The sequence below is a fragment of the Eurosta solidaginis genome, chromosome 1, assembly GCF_040869045.1.
Source record: "Eurosta solidaginis isolate ZX-2024a chromosome 1, ASM4086904v1, whole genome shotgun sequence".
Taxonomy (NCBI): Eukaryota; Metazoa; Arthropoda; class Insecta; order Diptera; family Tephritidae; genus Eurosta; species Eurosta solidaginis.
The window spans coordinates 390,576,913-390,594,636 of record NC_090319.1 but is presented as its reverse complement, the minus strand read 5'-3'; the positions used below and the strand labels follow the sequence as shown (position 1 = coordinate 390,594,636).

General features: G+C 37.9%; 2 protein-coding genes across 3 annotated transcripts in view; one reads left to right on the top strand and one right to left on the bottom strand.

Moving 5' to 3' along the window:
* Positions 1 to 17,724, bottom strand: part of LOC137238468 (protein VAC14 homolog) — a 122,364-nt gene that overhangs the window by 12,229 nt on the left and 92,411 nt on the right. Inside the window, exon 9 of the mRNA XM_067763505.1 lies at positions 4,151 to 4,259. Within this exon, the coding sequence (XP_067619606.1) occupies positions 4,151 to 4,259 (109 nt within the window). The remainder of the gene's footprint in view (positions 1 to 4,150; positions 4,260 to 17,724) is intronic.
* On the top strand, positions 6,148 to 13,488 carry LOC137238471 (succinate--CoA ligase [ADP/GDP-forming] subunit alpha, mitochondrial-like). 2 transcript variants are annotated; one of them, XM_067763511.1, is made up of 5 exons: positions 6,148 to 6,481; positions 6,877 to 7,050; positions 7,123 to 7,353; positions 12,426 to 12,606; positions 12,677 to 13,488. In XM_067763511.1, exons 2-4 carry the CDS (start codon positions 6,913 to 6,915, stop codon positions 12,432 to 12,434), a joined length of 378 nt encoding a protein of 125 aa, XP_067619612.1. In that variant the 5' UTR covers positions 6,148 to 6,481; positions 6,877 to 6,912; the 3' UTR covers positions 12,435 to 12,606; positions 12,677 to 13,488. The 2 variants fall into 2 exon arrangements, with proteins under 2 accessions (XP_067619612.1, XP_067619611.1); XM_067763510.1 differs by having other exon boundaries at positions 6,148 to 7,050.

Here is a 17,724-nt window from a genome sequence, read left to right as displayed (position 1 = left end):
AAGAGGTTACTTAACACACTACTGATTAAACATATTTAGACTATTCACGTGGCGTTCTTACCAGGCTATCTGCTTATGAGTATATATTTTTTTCTTTATTACAAAAATAAAATACACTAAGCAGACCAATTTTTTAAACAGATAAATTGATAAACACTGTGAGGTGGCGTGAATAGACCAATCGTCATCATACAAAAAAAGTATTTTCTTCCTTTTTCAACATTATTTAGTTTTTATTTACGAAATATCCCACGAAACCTTAACGAGTACACAATTTTTTATACTCAGCTGAGCAGAGCATACACTAATCGAGATAGATATCAAAATGATCTGGGCGAAAAAAGAAATTAATTTAGCCGTGTCCGTCCGTCTGTCCGTAAACACGATAGCTTGAGTAAATTTTGAGGTATCCTAATGAAATTTGGTATGTATGTTCCTGGGCACTCATCTCAGATCGCTATTTAAAATGAACGAAATCGGACTATAAATAAAGAATAAAAAAGTAGTAACATTTTGTACAATGGGCGTGGCACCGCCCACTTTTAAATGAAGGTAAATTGCAAGCTGTAATTTGGTAGTCGTTGAAGATATCATGATGAAATTTGGCAGGAACGTTACTCCTATTACTATGTGTTCTAAATAAAAATTAGCAAAATCGGATGACGAATACCCACTTAAAAAAAATTTAAGTCAAATTTTAACAAAAAATTTAATATTTATTTATTAAATTTACAGTTTATAAGTAAATTATGTCAACATTCAACTCCAGTAATGATGTGGTGCAACAAAATACAAATATAAAAGAAAATTTCAAAATGGGCGTGGCTCCGCCCTTTTTCATTTATTTTGTCTACGATATTTTTAATGCCATAAGTCGAACAAAAATTTACCAATCTTTGTGAAATTTGGTAAGGGCATAGCCTCTACGACGATAGCTGTTTTCTCGGTTGAAGCCACGCCCAGTTTTTATACACAGTCGGCCGTCTGTCCTTTCGCTCGACCGTTAACACGACAACTTGAGCAAAAATCGATATATCTTTACTAGTTCACGTACCTATCTGAACTCACTTTATCTTGGTATTAAAAATGGGCGAAATCCGACTATGACCACGCCCACTTTTTTGCTATCGAAAATTTCGAAAAATGAAAAAAATGCCATAATTCTATACAAAATACGAAAAAAGAGATCGAACATGGTGATTGCATTGGTTTTTTGACGCAAAATAAAACTTTAGAAAGAACGTTGTAAAATGGGTGTGCCACCTACCATATTACGTAGAAGAAAATAAAAAAATCTGCAGGGCGAAATCAATAGCCCTTGGAATAATGGCAGGATACGTGGAATTACATATATAACTCAATTATCGGTACCCGACAGATGATGTTCTGGGAGACCTGGTCCACATTTTGGTCGATATCTCGAAAACGCCTTCATATAAACGACTAAATGCCACTCCGTTTTCAAACCCTCATTAATACCTTTCATTTGATTTCCATATCGTACAAACACATTCTAGAGTCACCCCTGGACCAACTTTATGGCGATGTCTCAAAAAGGCGTCCAAATATAGAACAAAGGCCCACTACGTTTTAAATAATCATTAACACCTTTCATTTGATACCCATATCGTACAAACACATTCTAGAGTCACCCCTGGTCCACTTTTATGGCGATATCTCGAAAAGACGTCCACCTATAGAACTAAGATCCACTCCCTTTTAAAATACTCCTTGATACCTTTCATACCCATGTCATACAAACACATTCCAGGGTTACCCCAGGTTCAGTTTCCCTTATTTGACAAAGGATGAAGGAAAATCGTTCCAAAAAACGTCACCCTTGGTCTACAATTTGTTCGATATTTCCCAAACGTATGTGATACGGAATATCGGACTCATAATGAAGAACGCTTCGAAAAACTTTCAGGGGTGATTTAAAAAAAAGGATAAACAACAACAACAATAATAGATAAGAGCATCTCCCACTGTTTACCAAAGAGTTCACCTGCAGGCTGCAGCTGATATCACTTGAGCGGCGCTCACTACTCATTTAGATAACTTTCTGCTTATGTTCATTTTTTGTTTATGATAACGGCTGTGTGTTATTTACATTTTATTGTTATTTGCTTTGCACTGTTCGTAAACTTATATTTTTGTTACACTAGTCGACATATTGCATTCAAAAATGTAAGTTCTGTACTTGTGCAAATGTGTATTTTTATGATCTTAATATGTATGTTTGTTCTTTTCGTACCTAGTCCTGATGATGACTTCAGACTGAAGTCGAAATATCGACAAATTAAATAATATAATTGTATATCAAAAATTCACGTATTGTGTTTTATTAAGAATATACAAATATTTGGCCTAGAGCTCGTTTATATTTAAAAAGTTATAATTCAAAGGCCGTAAACAACAAAAATAAAAAAGGATAAAGAAATGCGTCCAAATTTAACCAAATTTTCATATTTAAAAGAAATATTCAAATAAAACAAATTGATAGCTGAAGAAAGATAGCAAAGGCAAATTGCTTCCCTTTTAAGTATTACCATTTGTATGTATCCATGAAAAAGACAAATTTTCTCAAAAGCTCTCAGCTGAGCAGTGTTGCCAGGTGATGAAAAAAAGAGGCTAGATTGGCAAAAAAAAAAGGTTAGAAAATACTAAATTTAGAAAAAAAAGAAGCTAAAAAAGGCCAGACATTTTTTTGGTAAATTCATAAAATTTTTTTATATTTTAGTTTAGACATTCGTAAATAAAAACCTATAAACACAACTTAAACATAACTTCTTGTTTCAAAACATATAAGGCACATTTTCTTTGACTAGCACATGGAATTACTTTAAATGAGTGCATATGTGTACATACATAAAAAAAAATATTACAAATTAATTATTTATATAAAATATTTCCCGGCGTTGCTTATGTACAAAGTGTTCTAAGGAATAATTGAAATTATTTTATTTTAGAAATTATTAAAAATACATTCGGAGTAAAAAAGGCTAGAAGAAAGTCACGAATCTAAACCCAAAATTTAGAGGGTAAAGGCAAAAAAGAAAGGCTAAATCTAGCTTCGAAAAGGCTAACCTGGAAACACTGCAGCTGAGTATGTAATGCTCGGTTACACCCGAACTTAGCCTTCCTTATTTGTTTATTTTAATATTTATGCAGTCGTGAACGCTTAGTTCAGTGTAACTAGGAAACTTCGATTACCGATTCAAATTCTAAATGCATTTGTAAGAGTTCGAGGTAATGTACAATTCGAGATAATGTACCTATGTAAGTGTAACCTTGGTGAGCGTAAGCACGTTTAGTTGGCCTGCACTTGCACATTGCTGGAATTTACAAAAATTAATTAAATTATGCAACTTCTTTACTGAAATCTTTAAATCAAATTCTATTGCTCGAAGTAAGTTGTCACACATTTGCACTCGTAAAGCATGAGTTAGGGTGAACTTATATAAACACCTTGGCCTTCTTCTTCTGCTTTTCATGGCATAAATACACTTGCAGTATTTGCCAAATCACTGCCCGCTCAAAAAAACTTCCTTTTTTATATTTAGGTGTCCGATTAGACAACCGATTTTTCAGAAAAGAGATCATATCTTCCTCAATTTATAAGATATACGCTTCAAATTTCACACGTATGTATATATATATGGGATAAGATTATTGCTCAGTTCCATTCATGAAAGGTATGAAGTTTTCGGCACAGCTGAAGACAGTCCCGCCCATACTTGGTTCTAATTAAAAACACCTTTTTCTAAATTTTCGATGTTGCTTTGCCCGGGATTTGAACCCAGGACCTTCGGTGTGGTGGGGCAAACACGCTACCACCACACAACGGCGGCCGAAAAAAATGTGCCGGATAAGTTTTAAATTACGCCAAATCCCTAAAAAGATTAAACTTTTTTGATAAAAGTGCATACATTTTAATGTTACGCTTTGTCACTTTTATACAATATTGGAAATTGGTTGTGAAACGTAGAAGTGGAAGTGAAGCATCAGCGTATGCTTTTGACAAATAAATTGAGGAATGCATTTTAGTAAATCAATTCCGTATCTATTTCTAGGTATGCTCCCCTCATCCAATACATAATAGATTCCGAATACACAAGAGTGAATACCACTAATATAATAAAAAATTTACCTAATTATAAGGCTGGCTCGATTGTCCAAAAACTTTTTTTCCTCGCCAAATAAATTCAGCAAACTTAGCAAAAATTTGCGATAACTCACTTTATTGAAGTCATTTGAGTCTATAAATAAACCAAAATATACACATACTAATAATATTGATTGCATGAACCATAACAAACTATTCTATATTGCTAGAAAACAAATAACACTCCGTTGTATAACTGTAAATCCAATGTGAAACTTTGAAAAATGGGCGTAAGGAACAGAACTTAGATGGCGTGGTAAAACCTTTTAAAAAAAGGTTTCTCAGAAGGCGGGATGTCTTAAAAATAAACTGTTGCACAACTATAAATCCAATATATAAACAATGAATAAAAAACATAAAAGTTTGTAGGTTTATGATAGGATTGCAGTACCGCACAGTTTCACGTATATGTTTCAACTCAACTTTATTCCAAATTGAATGTCATTTCATTACAGGGTATGAAATAGTATCAAATAAAATATTGGGAAAATAGAATGATCAAAGTTCATATCAATAAGTATATAACACTACTCCACCCTTCATTTGATGCAATGCTAAGAACTTTTCAATCAATTAAATTCATTAATACACAAAGTTAAAAAAATTGTATATGCATACATACGCTCATGTGTGAAATGAAAAAATCAAAATAGATACATTTAAGTTCTTCGGAAATCAGGAGCTTCGTATCTGATGACTTCTTTTCGCATGCGTGTACTCTTACGGACTTGGTTTTCCACGGCGGATGTGCCAGCGGGATCAAGAGGCTCTGCAATCGGATTTTGTGTTTGTTGATTATTGGAAAGTGAAGTCTCATTCTCTCTTGGCGGTTGGTATTCAAAATTCGTAGGTGTTTGTGCGTCGGAGCTGTTTCTACTTTTAAGCTGATTTCTGTGACGTTTGAAATGGCCATTCGGCGTTTTTACTAAGTATACAATTTTTCCAATGTGTCGTTCAATAGTAGCTTTTATCCACTTGGGACCTCTTGCGTAGCTTTTCATGAATACCGGCTGATTTAATTGGAAATCTTGTTTCGTTTCGAATTTCATTTTGCTTCGGCGTCGCTGTTCAATAATTTGAGTTAGTATAGTGCGAATCGCTCTTCCATGAAGAAGTTCTGATGGTGTCTTACCAGCAGCGTTGGGCATGGAACGGTAAGTAGCTAAGTACTTTGTCACTGCGGCTTGAATCTTAAGACCATCATCGGTATTTTTCTTAACCGAAACCTTAAAGGTTCTGACAAAACGTTCTGCCAACCCATTTGAAGCAGGATGGAATGGCGCTGATGTCACATGTTTGATGCCCAGTTGTGCACAAAAATCCTTGAACGAGTCAGAGGCAAGTTGAGGGCCGTTGTCGCTAACGAGGGGTTCGGGAATTCCTTCAATGGCAAAAATTCTCGATAGTGCAGATATTGTATGGTCGGATGTAGTAGAGGTCATTTGTACAATAAATGGAAAATTCGAAAATGCATCGACACAAATAAGCCACATGGAATTAAATATAGGCCCTGCAAAATCGATGTGCACTCTTTCCGATGGACGATTTGCCTCAGGCCAGCTTTCATACTGCCGTGGTGGTGCAGGGTTCACAACTTTGCAAATGTCGCACTTGTTAGCCATTTCGACAATGTCTTTGTACATGTTGACCCACCAAATTTTTTGCCTAGCTAATTGCTTCATTTTTGTTACAGCCCAGTGTCCATCATGTAGTAACTGAAGAATTTTACCGCGGAGCGAAGCGGGAATAACGACACGATTATACTCTGTTTGGAGGCAAAGTAAATCGCTATTGTCAGAGCGAAATGGTGGTCGAAAAATGGTTGTAGATCTGCATCTTCTGGCTTCAATTTTTCAGGCCAACCATGCAGTACGTAGAAGCGAACACGCTTTAGAATTTTTTCGTTGGCAGCGTACTTACACACAATTTCCGCGTTAATGGGCGTATCTAACTCACATACATTCCCTACAAGACGGAGGTAACCAGTTCACCCACACATTCAAAGCTTTTTTCGCTCTCCACTAACACATCGACGTTTCATGCTGTCATCGAAATGACAGTTCATTAATTATTCCGGAAAACATTGAAACGCAAAAAAAATATAAATTGTTTACAACGAAAAATATCTTGTGCTTTTAGTTGTGACATGTGACGGAAATTAAAAATTTTGTTGCAGAGAACACCTTTTTGCGTTGGCGACCTTCGCCCAAGATAACATTAAGTTAATTTGAGTTGTGACATGTGACGGAAATTAAGAATATTGCTGCAGAGACCATCTTTTTGCGTTGGCGGCCTTCGCCCAAAATAATATTAAGGGTAAAGTTTTACAAGACGGTACACCACCTAATTTAAAAATATCAAATAATAATAAAAACGGAGCTCGAGGCGCGCCTTTTGATTCCACGTTTGATAATTTTTGATAAAAATTGGGTGGTGCACCGTCTTTTAAATCGTTACCATATTAAGTTGTATAGAATCGGCGGGATGGCCTACAAAGTTTTATGTCTACTAAATCGCTCCCGATATGGTCGGGCTACTACCTTAATGGTTCCCGGAACGTACCCGATCTGCATCCGGCAAAGGACCACCAAAGTCGATAACGGGGAGTGTCCTTATCGCTACAACAACAACAACATTATTTACTTTCTGATTTTCATTCATACGTATGTGCATTTTTAAATAATAAAAAAAATGTTATATTATTCTAATAGATAGCATCTCCGCCGGGTTGCGGTTCAGCTCAGAATATGACAAAATCAAAGGAAATCTACAAAAACAAGGTACTTTACAAGCAACATGCTTTGGAATACGGTACCAAACTGGTTGGATGTATTTCCCTAAAAAAGGGTGGAACTACGCATCTTGGTTTGCCAGTATTTGCTTCGGTAATTTATATTGATTTGTAGTGATTAAAAATTGCAATAGTAGATAATGTAATGTGAATTAAAATTGAATAGGTAGCCGGAGCAAAAAAGGCAACTGATCGGCATGCAACTGTTATTTATGTGGTGCCACCGGGAGCTGCTGCTGCTATCCTAGAAGCATTAGAAGCAGAAATGTCTTTGATATTTTGCATCACCAAAGTTGGGCCAAAACATGATAGGGTTCGCGTTAAGCACGCTCTCTTAAGGCAAAAAAAATCGCGTCTAGTCAGGCCCGACTGTTCAGGAATCATCGCACCAGAAAGGGTAAGTAAATTGGCTACCATATTAAATATATAAGCAACATGTATGATTTTTTTAGTGATAATTTGTCATGCTTTTGTTGATAATCATCTGAAGAATGCAAATACGACAGAGTTCGAAGTTCATGTGAAAACCAATTAATTTTTTTAATTAGCATTTGGAGAGAAAAATACATATGTATGTATGCATAGAACTGCATAGAAGGGGAGGAAAAATTAATTATTATCAGTAGATTTGCATGATTTTTGTCATTTTCCCTGCATCGCAGTTGTCATTACATTGCGTTAAGAGAGGACATCAACACCTTACTACCCACAGCCAGTTAAAATTATTGTAAATTTTGCTCTTTTCATCACTGTTTCAAAACGTGGAAAGTTATATATCGAGCATTCCATGGAGAATGGTGCATTTTAGCAGACTTTCTCATTGCCGGCATTATTAATATTCAATCCCTAGAAGGTTTAATGTAGTCATATCAATAGTTCCCGAGATGGAGGGGCTAGTACCACAATGGTGCTTGTTACCGGAACGTAGATAGATAGATCATTTATTGAGGATTGCACAGTGACTTGCACATCTCCTTCACAGCACCTCATCCTAGCCGACTTCCTTGATGAACCCCAGCAGTGTTCTTTGCTTGAGGGATTAAATGTGGGAATGCTCTGGCCATGGTGAGCCCATAAACTTAGCCCTACGTCTTGAAATTGCGCCGCAATCTAGAAGGATATGGTCCACCGTCTGCTGATCCATCACAAAATCGGTATGTGTTGTTCTATACTATACCCAGTTTTTGCATGTGACTGTTCAGTCTACAGTGTCTTGTAAGAATAGCCGTTGGGGTTTTTAGGTTATCTTTTTGAGAGGCCTATTAATGCCCTATATCGAGTTGTGCTGTAACCCCCTAACAGTAACTTAGATTGACTCAGGCCTGGCATATTGCGCCAGTGTTCTCTCTTTTCCCTCCCTTCTGCAAATAAATGCCCCTGTGGGCCAACTGGCAGGAACAGCTCGGGATCGATGGGTCATGCAGTTGCTGCCTCTCTTTCCGTGTTGTCCGCCTGCTGTTGTTGTAGTAGCAGTGCTTCGCCCCATCCAATAGGTGCGACCGATCACAAATTGTCATCAATGTACTCTAACGGGAGTCCAAAGAAACTTTCTGTTTCAACAGGGGTGGGCCATAATGAGAGGAGTGTTAGAGGCGTTGGTTGCACAATACAGTTAAAGAGATGGTTGGTGACATGTGGGGACACATTACAAGCGGGACAATGTTTTGTATGTCGGGGTTGATTCTGGATAGGTAAGAGTTTAACCTGTTACGTTATCCAGCTCGAAGTTGAGCTAGAGTGACTACTCTCATTTCCCTAGGGAGAGTGCGTTCCTCCTCTGCTAGTTTTGTTCTTTGAATACAGGAATCACCGGCATAGAGGTCCGACGCCTGTTTGTGGAGTTCACTGTAGACATGCTTGTGATTTTTAGCTTCATACGGCTGTTTTCTCAGGTGCCGTATTTCCTCAATGTAATGAGGCCGTGAACAACAAGAGCCACAAAAGATTTATAAAAGTTACGAGGAATCTAGCCCAGAGCAACCTGTCCGATGCAACCATCCCTTGCACGTGAAACACTGACAAGAGTATTTATTTTTTTAATTTAATTTATTTATTATTACGGCTGTTTAGGCCTAAAACTTAAACTACTAAGTGCAATTCATTGTTATAATCACTTATTACTATTGAATATGCTGTTGGAATGCCATGTGATTCCGATCAGCATATTTACTAGCGTGACAAAGGGACGAGTCTGGGAGCCAGTCATTTAAGGAAGGTCGGAAAGGACGCGTTTCCAATCCTCCAGTGCTCCCAGCTTAAGGCAACAAAATTTGGAACTTATATTTTTCAATTATATGTGTATTTTAAGCTTTCGGAATGTATTAGTCTCCGATCAATGCAGCTAAACATGTCTTTGGATGTTGGAAATTGAAAATAAGTGTATCCAATCACCCCTCAACTTTGTTTAGTAAAGACGCTGTCGGAATGCATGAAGATTCCGATTAGCACAGCTCAACATATAATGGGAGGTTGAAAAGGACGTGTTTCCAATCCCCCTTGCTCCAACTTTTATTTGGCCTTATTTTCGTTATTTTTGTTACACATTATATAATTTTATTGTTATATTTATGCTGTCGGAATGCGAATGATTCCGATCAGCAACAGTAAATACCAGCTGGAAATACCGAATTCCAGCGAAATTAGTTGTTGGAACTGTCTGGAGTTACAGGTGGCGTCCGATTTTCTTTTCCTTAGGGCCGGATGCATTGTATTTTGCTGCTACCATTATTACCATTCCCTTTTCGCGCTCCAGTATCGGTATATCATGTAAAAAAATAAAAGAAAAAAAACTATCTTATTGGAAGGTTTTTACAATGCTCCAATAAACTTTTTTTAAAAGTATTGAAGTTATTACTACTTTTTATGTGATTAGGAAGTTCATTGAAATATTTCAGGCCCTTATATATATGACCGTCCTAAAAAGATTCTTTTCCGGCAAACGCAGCAAACCCATTTCTCAGTACTGGGGTCAGGAGAAGGACCCGGATTGGGGTCGATACCTTCCCGGAAGAGGAGAGTATGGCGCAGACCCGCTGCAAGGATCTGCTGGGGGGTTGACAATTTGTGGGAGAGACGCAACAAATTAAACATGGAGTCCGCCTGCTCATTGCCCTCCACTCCCCTGTGGCCTAGGACCCAGGCCAACAGTACTACGTTGTGTGCTCCTAATTGATTCAGCTTTTCTACGCACTGAAGGACAAGTGCTGACTTTATTTCGAACGCCGCATGTGCCTTTAGTGGAACCTGACTGCCTGACTGAGTATGGCAATTGTTTCTTTGGGGTATCAGCGCTGAAGGTTCAGCTTAGCGCACTAACTTATGGCGAATACTTCCGCTCGAAAATGCTCGGATGTGCTTTTAGAGTTACTGATATTTTGGTTCTGGGTCCGAAAACTCTGGCTCCAATCCCCTCTGGCGTCTTCGAGCCATCTATGTACCTTCCGATCTTGAGCCTAGTAATACATTGCACCCGCCTATACCTATACAGCCGTACCAAGAGACGGAGCAGCCCATTACATATTGGCACAACCGGAGCACTGCTGGACATCCATCCTATATGAAAGCTATGCATTCAAAAGTGTTTGTACCAGTGGCTGGTGCACACCGAACTGGACCAATGTATGCTATATTGAGGCCTTCACAAATACCAAGCTATGTTTATGTAAATAATGTTACTGCTAATGTCAATTTGCACGGTTGAGCACATACAGTACCTACGTTTATACAAGGTGGAACACCACACTACCTACATGGCGATGTAGCCACCGATCAGGTTGTTGTAAGAGATTAATTAAAATATGTTATTCATAAACACTGATTCTTATATTTTTATTATCATTAAACTGTAGACTAGACTCATGACGGGTATTCTTACTGGATACTGCCTTCTGGCGTCACTTGCCTTTAAATTAGTCTTGGTCAGTGATAGCAGATGTAGGAAGTGCGAGTTGGAGGAGGAAACGATCGATTTCATTCTGTGCTCGTGCCCTGCGCTTGCCGGGCTAAGACTCCAGCTGACAGATGTCAGATCTAGAAGCAGCAAGTGGCTTAAGTTCTAGGAAGCCGCTAACCCGCTGGAGCCATGAGAAGCGTGGGTGCACTTTGGGTGTACCAAGACAAGTTCCGTACCTGCTCCGAATAATTTGATAGATAGATAGATTAGATAGGGATCTGTTCTAGGTCCAACTCTTTGGAATGCGGTGTATGGCGGGGTGCTACAAAACCACCTTCCCGGAGGCACGGAAATTGTCGGCTATGCAGATGATATTGTCGTAGTAGCAGTGGCCAAGAAACTTGATCTGCTCCAAGCATTATGTAATGACGCCATGGGAAGAATAGAGGAATGGTTGACGAACACGGGGCTGGAGATGGCTAGCAATAAGACAGAAGTGGTTCTGATGAGCTCAAAGCGGACTGTGGATGAGTTGGTCCTAACCATAGGAGATTTTCAAATAAATTCAAAGCCCTCCTTGAAATATCTAGGAGTAATCATTGACTCAAAACTAACTTTTAGGGAGCACTTCAGGGCGGTGGGGGACAAAGTTTCTAGAGTTAGTGGAACCCTAACGCGAATAATGCCCAACATCGGCGGCCCAAGCGAAGCTACCCGTCAGCGATTATCCAACGTAACCAGCTCTATAATATTATATGCAGCACCAGTATGGCACAGATCTAAAATGGTCCACCAAAAAGATATACTAGCAGCCTACCGCATTACTGCTATACGAATAGCATGTGCTGTTCCGACGACGCGATCCATGTTTTATCCAGGAAAATCCCAGTACATCTACTCTCAGGTGAAATGGCCGATCTGTATGGCATTGGATTCAGCCGACCATCTGAAGATGCTAAGAAAACCGCAAGGTCATGAACAATAGTAAGGTGGCAAGAACGGCGGGAAGATTCGAGAAAAGAGCGCTGAACCTTCATGCTATTCCGGAATATAGCGGAATGGTACGAGCGAAAACACGGCAAACTAAATTACCATCTCACACAGATATTGAGCGGGCACGGTGGCTTGAAGGAATATCTACATAAGCGTGGGATAGAGGAGGATCCTTTCTGTCCAAGCTGTCCGTCTGAATTGGAACATGTAATATTTCACTGCCCTCGTTTTCACGGCGAAAGACTGTCTGTAAACAGAGTTTTTGGAGAGGAACCTTCCATTAGGAATTTAGTTCCACGAATTTGCGGACAAATAGATTGTTGGATTGCTGTGAGCAAGATGGCCTTTATAGTAATGACGAAATTGATGATGCATGCCGAAAGGGAGCGTAGTACGCATACGAAGTAGTGGCGACTAAATCGCCTTTGAAGTTACTTTACCAGGTCCTGATTCTAGTTATCTGAAATTTCTCTTGTGCCTTTGGAAAAGAGCTATGTGTGGAGCCCTATTTATGGAACACTTTTCGGCTTATATTAAAAACTTTTAATCTATTCTTACTGATATGAGTTTCTTTTTCATTCTAGGTAATTTGATTTTGACGATGTGAGGATAGAAATATCGCAAATATTCCAGCTGTGGCTGTAAGAACATACATTTGCTCAAATTAGAAGAAAACTGCACGGTTGAGCACATCCAGTATCTACGTTTATACAAGGAGGAACACCACACTACTTTCACGGGGATGTAGCCACCGATCACGTTGTTGTAAGAGCTTTTTTTAAATATGTTATTCATAAACACTGATTCTAATATTTTGTTTTGGTTTTTACTTTAGAGTCAACCTGTTATATAAGCGATGTCAGCTATGCCTGTAACTTAAGCGCCTTCAGATGTAATAGTTACCGCGGACGCGGTCACAGGAGTAGTTCACTACGTGGGGATTACACTAATCAAGGACTTTCAATATCGGAAGGATTTCCAGCACTATAACACACCAACAATATGTGCAATCACCCGAATAAATTGTACAACAAACGTTAACACCACATCATCAGCCAGCAACAACAACAACAAACGCAACAAGTTGAAACTTCTAAACAATTAATGACTAGTGAACCACCAACATATCCGCAATATGCGCAAACATCAACACCAACATGTGTCGCCTACTTTGCAACACGGTGAAGATGGCCAAGGCCATTCTGATTCTAATACTGATAAAGGCGAACCATTGGCAAATTTAAAAACTCAAACAGACCACGAAAAATGTTGATGATGGTATTAATTCTAGTACGGATAGTAAAGAATTTAAACATAGGAAAAAAGCTAAACTTGATAAAAACTTAACCGAAGATGACAATGTTTCCAATTCTAATACTAAGGAAGATGAACCTTTGATAAATATGAAGCTTAAAACAGAGTTATCAAAAAATGACGATGATGATAATGATGTTGATGCAAAGTCCAATGTTGAAAATGATGAAAATTATGAAACAGAATCTGAAAATAGTATGAGTGTGGATTATAACCTGAAGCAAAACTGTCATATCCTGTACGGCCAGAATTAGATGTTAAGAAAAGAGCCTACATAAAGAGGCTCAGTATATTTATGGAAAATTTATCATGAGACAATGCCCAATGTATGTATTTCAATTAAATTCAGCACATTGTTGGAAAAAGCAGCTAAACTTTATGCATCGTGTAGAGAAACCAGAACATTTACAATTTAAATATAACGAACGTGGTGCAAAATGTAAATTTTGTGTTATTCAAGCAGCTACACCAAGCTTCAACAAATTATTGTACCATGAGATTTCTCATATGCCTAATAGTCATTATTTAAAATGTAAATTATGCGATTGGAAGACGAAAATACATTCAAGTATGAATTTTTATTTACGTGTACAACACGCTGAAACAATTGATGTAACAACGAAAAGTTTAGAATTGAATGTTTGTCCATATTGTAATCACAATGGTATTTACGCAAACACTTAATACATCTTTTCTATGTTTAGAATGTGGTGAATAATTTAGAACAAATACAAGTTTACGTGTACACCACAAGATTTGAACGAAAATATCTTGAGGGTATGGTTACACCTATGTGGCATCTACAAGATATTTATAATTACTAGTATGGAATGAATCCGGATATGGAAGAAAACGGAGGTGACGAATCACCATGCTTCTTTGGATTCTGGTGATACTCCTGACATGCTTCCTAATTTCCCTACGTCTGATGTTACTATACCTACCAAACTAATATGACTGCAAACTGATGAGCAACACTACCAGCGCAGGAAAAATAAGAACTTCAAAACAAGGTTTCGGAAAGGGCACGACTATGAATAGACGTTAATGTATTTATATAGTTTATAAATATAAAAATTCACATATGTAAAGTTCGCTAGAGTAATAAGACAATAATTTAAATTCTAAAAAAACATTGTATATATGAATAATTTATAATTAAATATTATCTGAACATAAAGGACGCGTTTCATTCATAGAAAAAGCGATTTGACAGAAGGTAACCGATACGGGTAACCGATAGACCAGTTACCCGTATTGTTGTTGTTGCATATGTTTTGGTTAGCGATAACGAAAATATAACTGATGAAGTAACTTAAAAATGTAAATAACATCGAGCGAGAAGGAATGTCGAAAACACAATAGGTAAGAGCGAGAAAGAGAGTCACACGTACACTATTTTGAGAGAGCACATGCGTTACCTTTTTCACGACAGCAATGTAAAAGTCATTAAGACGATAATTGGTGAACAAGTTATTGATGACGATTAAGTAATCGATTAGGGAACGGGTACCTGTCTTGTAGGGTTGTAGCAGGCTTCCCTGTCATCGAAACATTTATCGTAGCACAGCGGTAAACGCGATAGAGCGTCGGCGTTGCCATGTTCAGTCGTTTTCCTGTACCTTACATCATATTGATAAGCCATAAGTATGATGGCCCAGCGTTGTGGGCTATGTGACGTCATCACTGGCAGTTGGTGCTTTGGATTAAAAATGCTTACAAGCGATTTGTGGCCCGTTATCAATGTAAATTTCCTTCCATATAGGTATTGGTGAAAACGCTGGACTCCGAAAATAATGGCTAACCCTTCTTTCTCAATTTGACTATACCGCACTTGATGTTTGTCGAGGGTTTTAGAGGCAAACGCGATTGGTCGTTTACTACCATCATCATACATGTGTGAAAGCACCACTCCTATGTCGTAGGAAGACGCATCAGTAGCAAGGGTTAATGGTAACTCCTCCTGGCAATGCACCAGTTGTGTTGCGTTGACTATGTGCAACTTAAGAGCCTTAAGAGCTTGTTTTTGAGCAGGCCCCCAAGAAAACTTAACATTCGGCGCAGCATATTAATAGGGGCTGATAATTAGGAATAATTAGGTATAAAGTTATGATAATAGTTTACCTTACCCATGAAGGCTTCTACTTGCTTGACGTTTGTAGGCGGTGGAAGGTTTTGGACCGCTTTAACGCCCGATTCGTCCGGCAATATGCCCTTAGCACTTATTTTGCGCCCGAGATATTCAATCTGCACTTGCCAAACACTTTAAACAAGTCTAACCCAAATAAATTATTGCCATGCTCAACATCAACCACAACTATTGGAACATTTTCCCTTCTTCTCTCCGCACTTCACTTTAACAAAAAGTTCACCCATTACTGGGATTCTCTTTTGGCCAAATGCAAATAATACCCTTGAACATTTTCGCAACTCTGGGCAATTTAACCGGTTGTAAGTAGTTTTGTTTATAATCGAAATGGTTGCCCCCGAATCCATTTGAAATAGTACAATTTCGTTTAAAATTTGCAGGTTTATGTGATTTTTATTATTTTAAGTTGTTATTATTCATGTCACACTGTAAATTGTTTCTATCACATCAACGTTGTCACTTTTGTTTTTTCGATGATCTTTATTTTTGTTTCGTTCCTTATTTTCATTAGGTTTGTTTTGCTTTGCCATACACACTGCAGATATGTGGCCTATCTTATTGCATTTATAGCATACAGAATTTCTAAATTTACAATTTTCTCTTTTGTGATTATGTCCACAACCTGAACATGATTTGAATTTTGTTTTGTTATTGTCTTTGTTGCTCCCGTAGGTCTTTTTTGGTTTTGCATTAACAGCATTGACTGTTTTTTTTTTCTTGCACTTGCTCTTTGAGGGTCGCTACTGTTTTTGTTGTTGGTTCATACGACTCTGCTATGAGCATGACGTCGGCTAAAGCGGGAGTCATTGGTGCCGTATGTCGTATCGCTGTAGTCTTATCCCTAACGTAATCAGCTGTTTATCGTTACGATGGTAAACCAAAAACCAATTGGTTGGCTACGATACGGTTACGACCTTAGCGCACCAATAATCGATTGTATTGATTCCCATAAGGTTGGTCGAATCAGCTGTTATAAGGTTACCGATACGGTTACCGATAAAGCACCAATGTCTGCAGCTTTAAAAAAGCAATACGGACAATCCCCGATTAACTCATACAAACAGACAACATTTGGTTAATTCCCAGCCACCTATGATTTTTTTGGTTCTCTCATTTTTTAATGCGAGATCTGTTTATTGATTCATGGGATTGCAGTACCGCACAGTTTCACGTATATGTTTCAACTCAACTTTATTCCAAATTGAATGTCATTTCATTACAGGGTTGTATTATAATCTACTTAATCTAATGTTATGAATGGCTGTATAAAATAGTATCAAATAAAATATTGAGAAAATAGAATGATCAAAGTTCATATCAATAAGTATATAACAGTTTATATGTTCTCTGTTGACTCTGATTAACTCAAATATGCGTTTGGTGATGCTTAAAAGTAATATTTTTAATATATTTAAGTCCAATTTGTTCCATTCTTGTAGACAGGCCCGACGAGAGGAAGGGGGAAGGGGGGACTTCCCCGGGCCGGAGTTTCTGAGCGGGCCCGCGATTTGGAGGTACTAAGGCATTTTTTTTAAATTCAGAAGAGTCTTTAATTGTTCCATGTGCAATTTTTAAGCCGAATTTCAAAATCAACGAATATCTGCATTTCGTTTTAATTATAGTGAAGTGTGAAAAATAATTGGAAAAGTCCCTTTCCTTAAAATTTAAGAGTAAATACATATTTCATTTGGCAGCTGGCTCGAAACGCTGTTGATAAAACACAATTTCTATTACTCAACTGACGCAAACATGTTTTGAGCGTATCACTACTCAGTTGAAACTTTGATACAAAAAAGAAGGTAGTTCCACTCAAAATTTTTTGACGTATTTGGGGATTTTTGAAGTTTCATAATGTTTGTTGTTTTTCCAGAAGCGTTGCCATACCGTTACCGTTTAAGGCGAAATTGTGGTTTTTCGAGATGGAAATTTCCTTTAGGATGAAAACGCAATGGTCATCTGAGACAATAATAATATGCTTTAGCACGATTTATGTGGATATATATCGATTGAGAATACAGTAAAACATGCAATATTACTGAAAAATAATGGATAATGACTCATACATTGGTTAATGACTCATATCTTTATGGCAGCTTGACCCCTAGACAGAAAAAAATATACGAAAAATCCTGTTGTTCTAGCATGGCCCTATTATCATGCCCCTACAGTGAATATTTCTCAAGGCATGTTGGGAAAAAGGGTACCTCCAAAGTCTGCACATCTATGTCAATGCTAAAAGGCACAGAATGTGTATAGGCGGGGTTGCCCCAAGGTGACCTCTGGTACAACAGGCAAAACCACTCTCATAACTAGTGGCTAACCTGCAGAGCTACAGGGCAATGTTCTCCCTAAAAAATAGTTTAACAATTCCCTCCTAAAGCGCAACGCTGGAATTATACGATAAATAAAAAAATATAAAA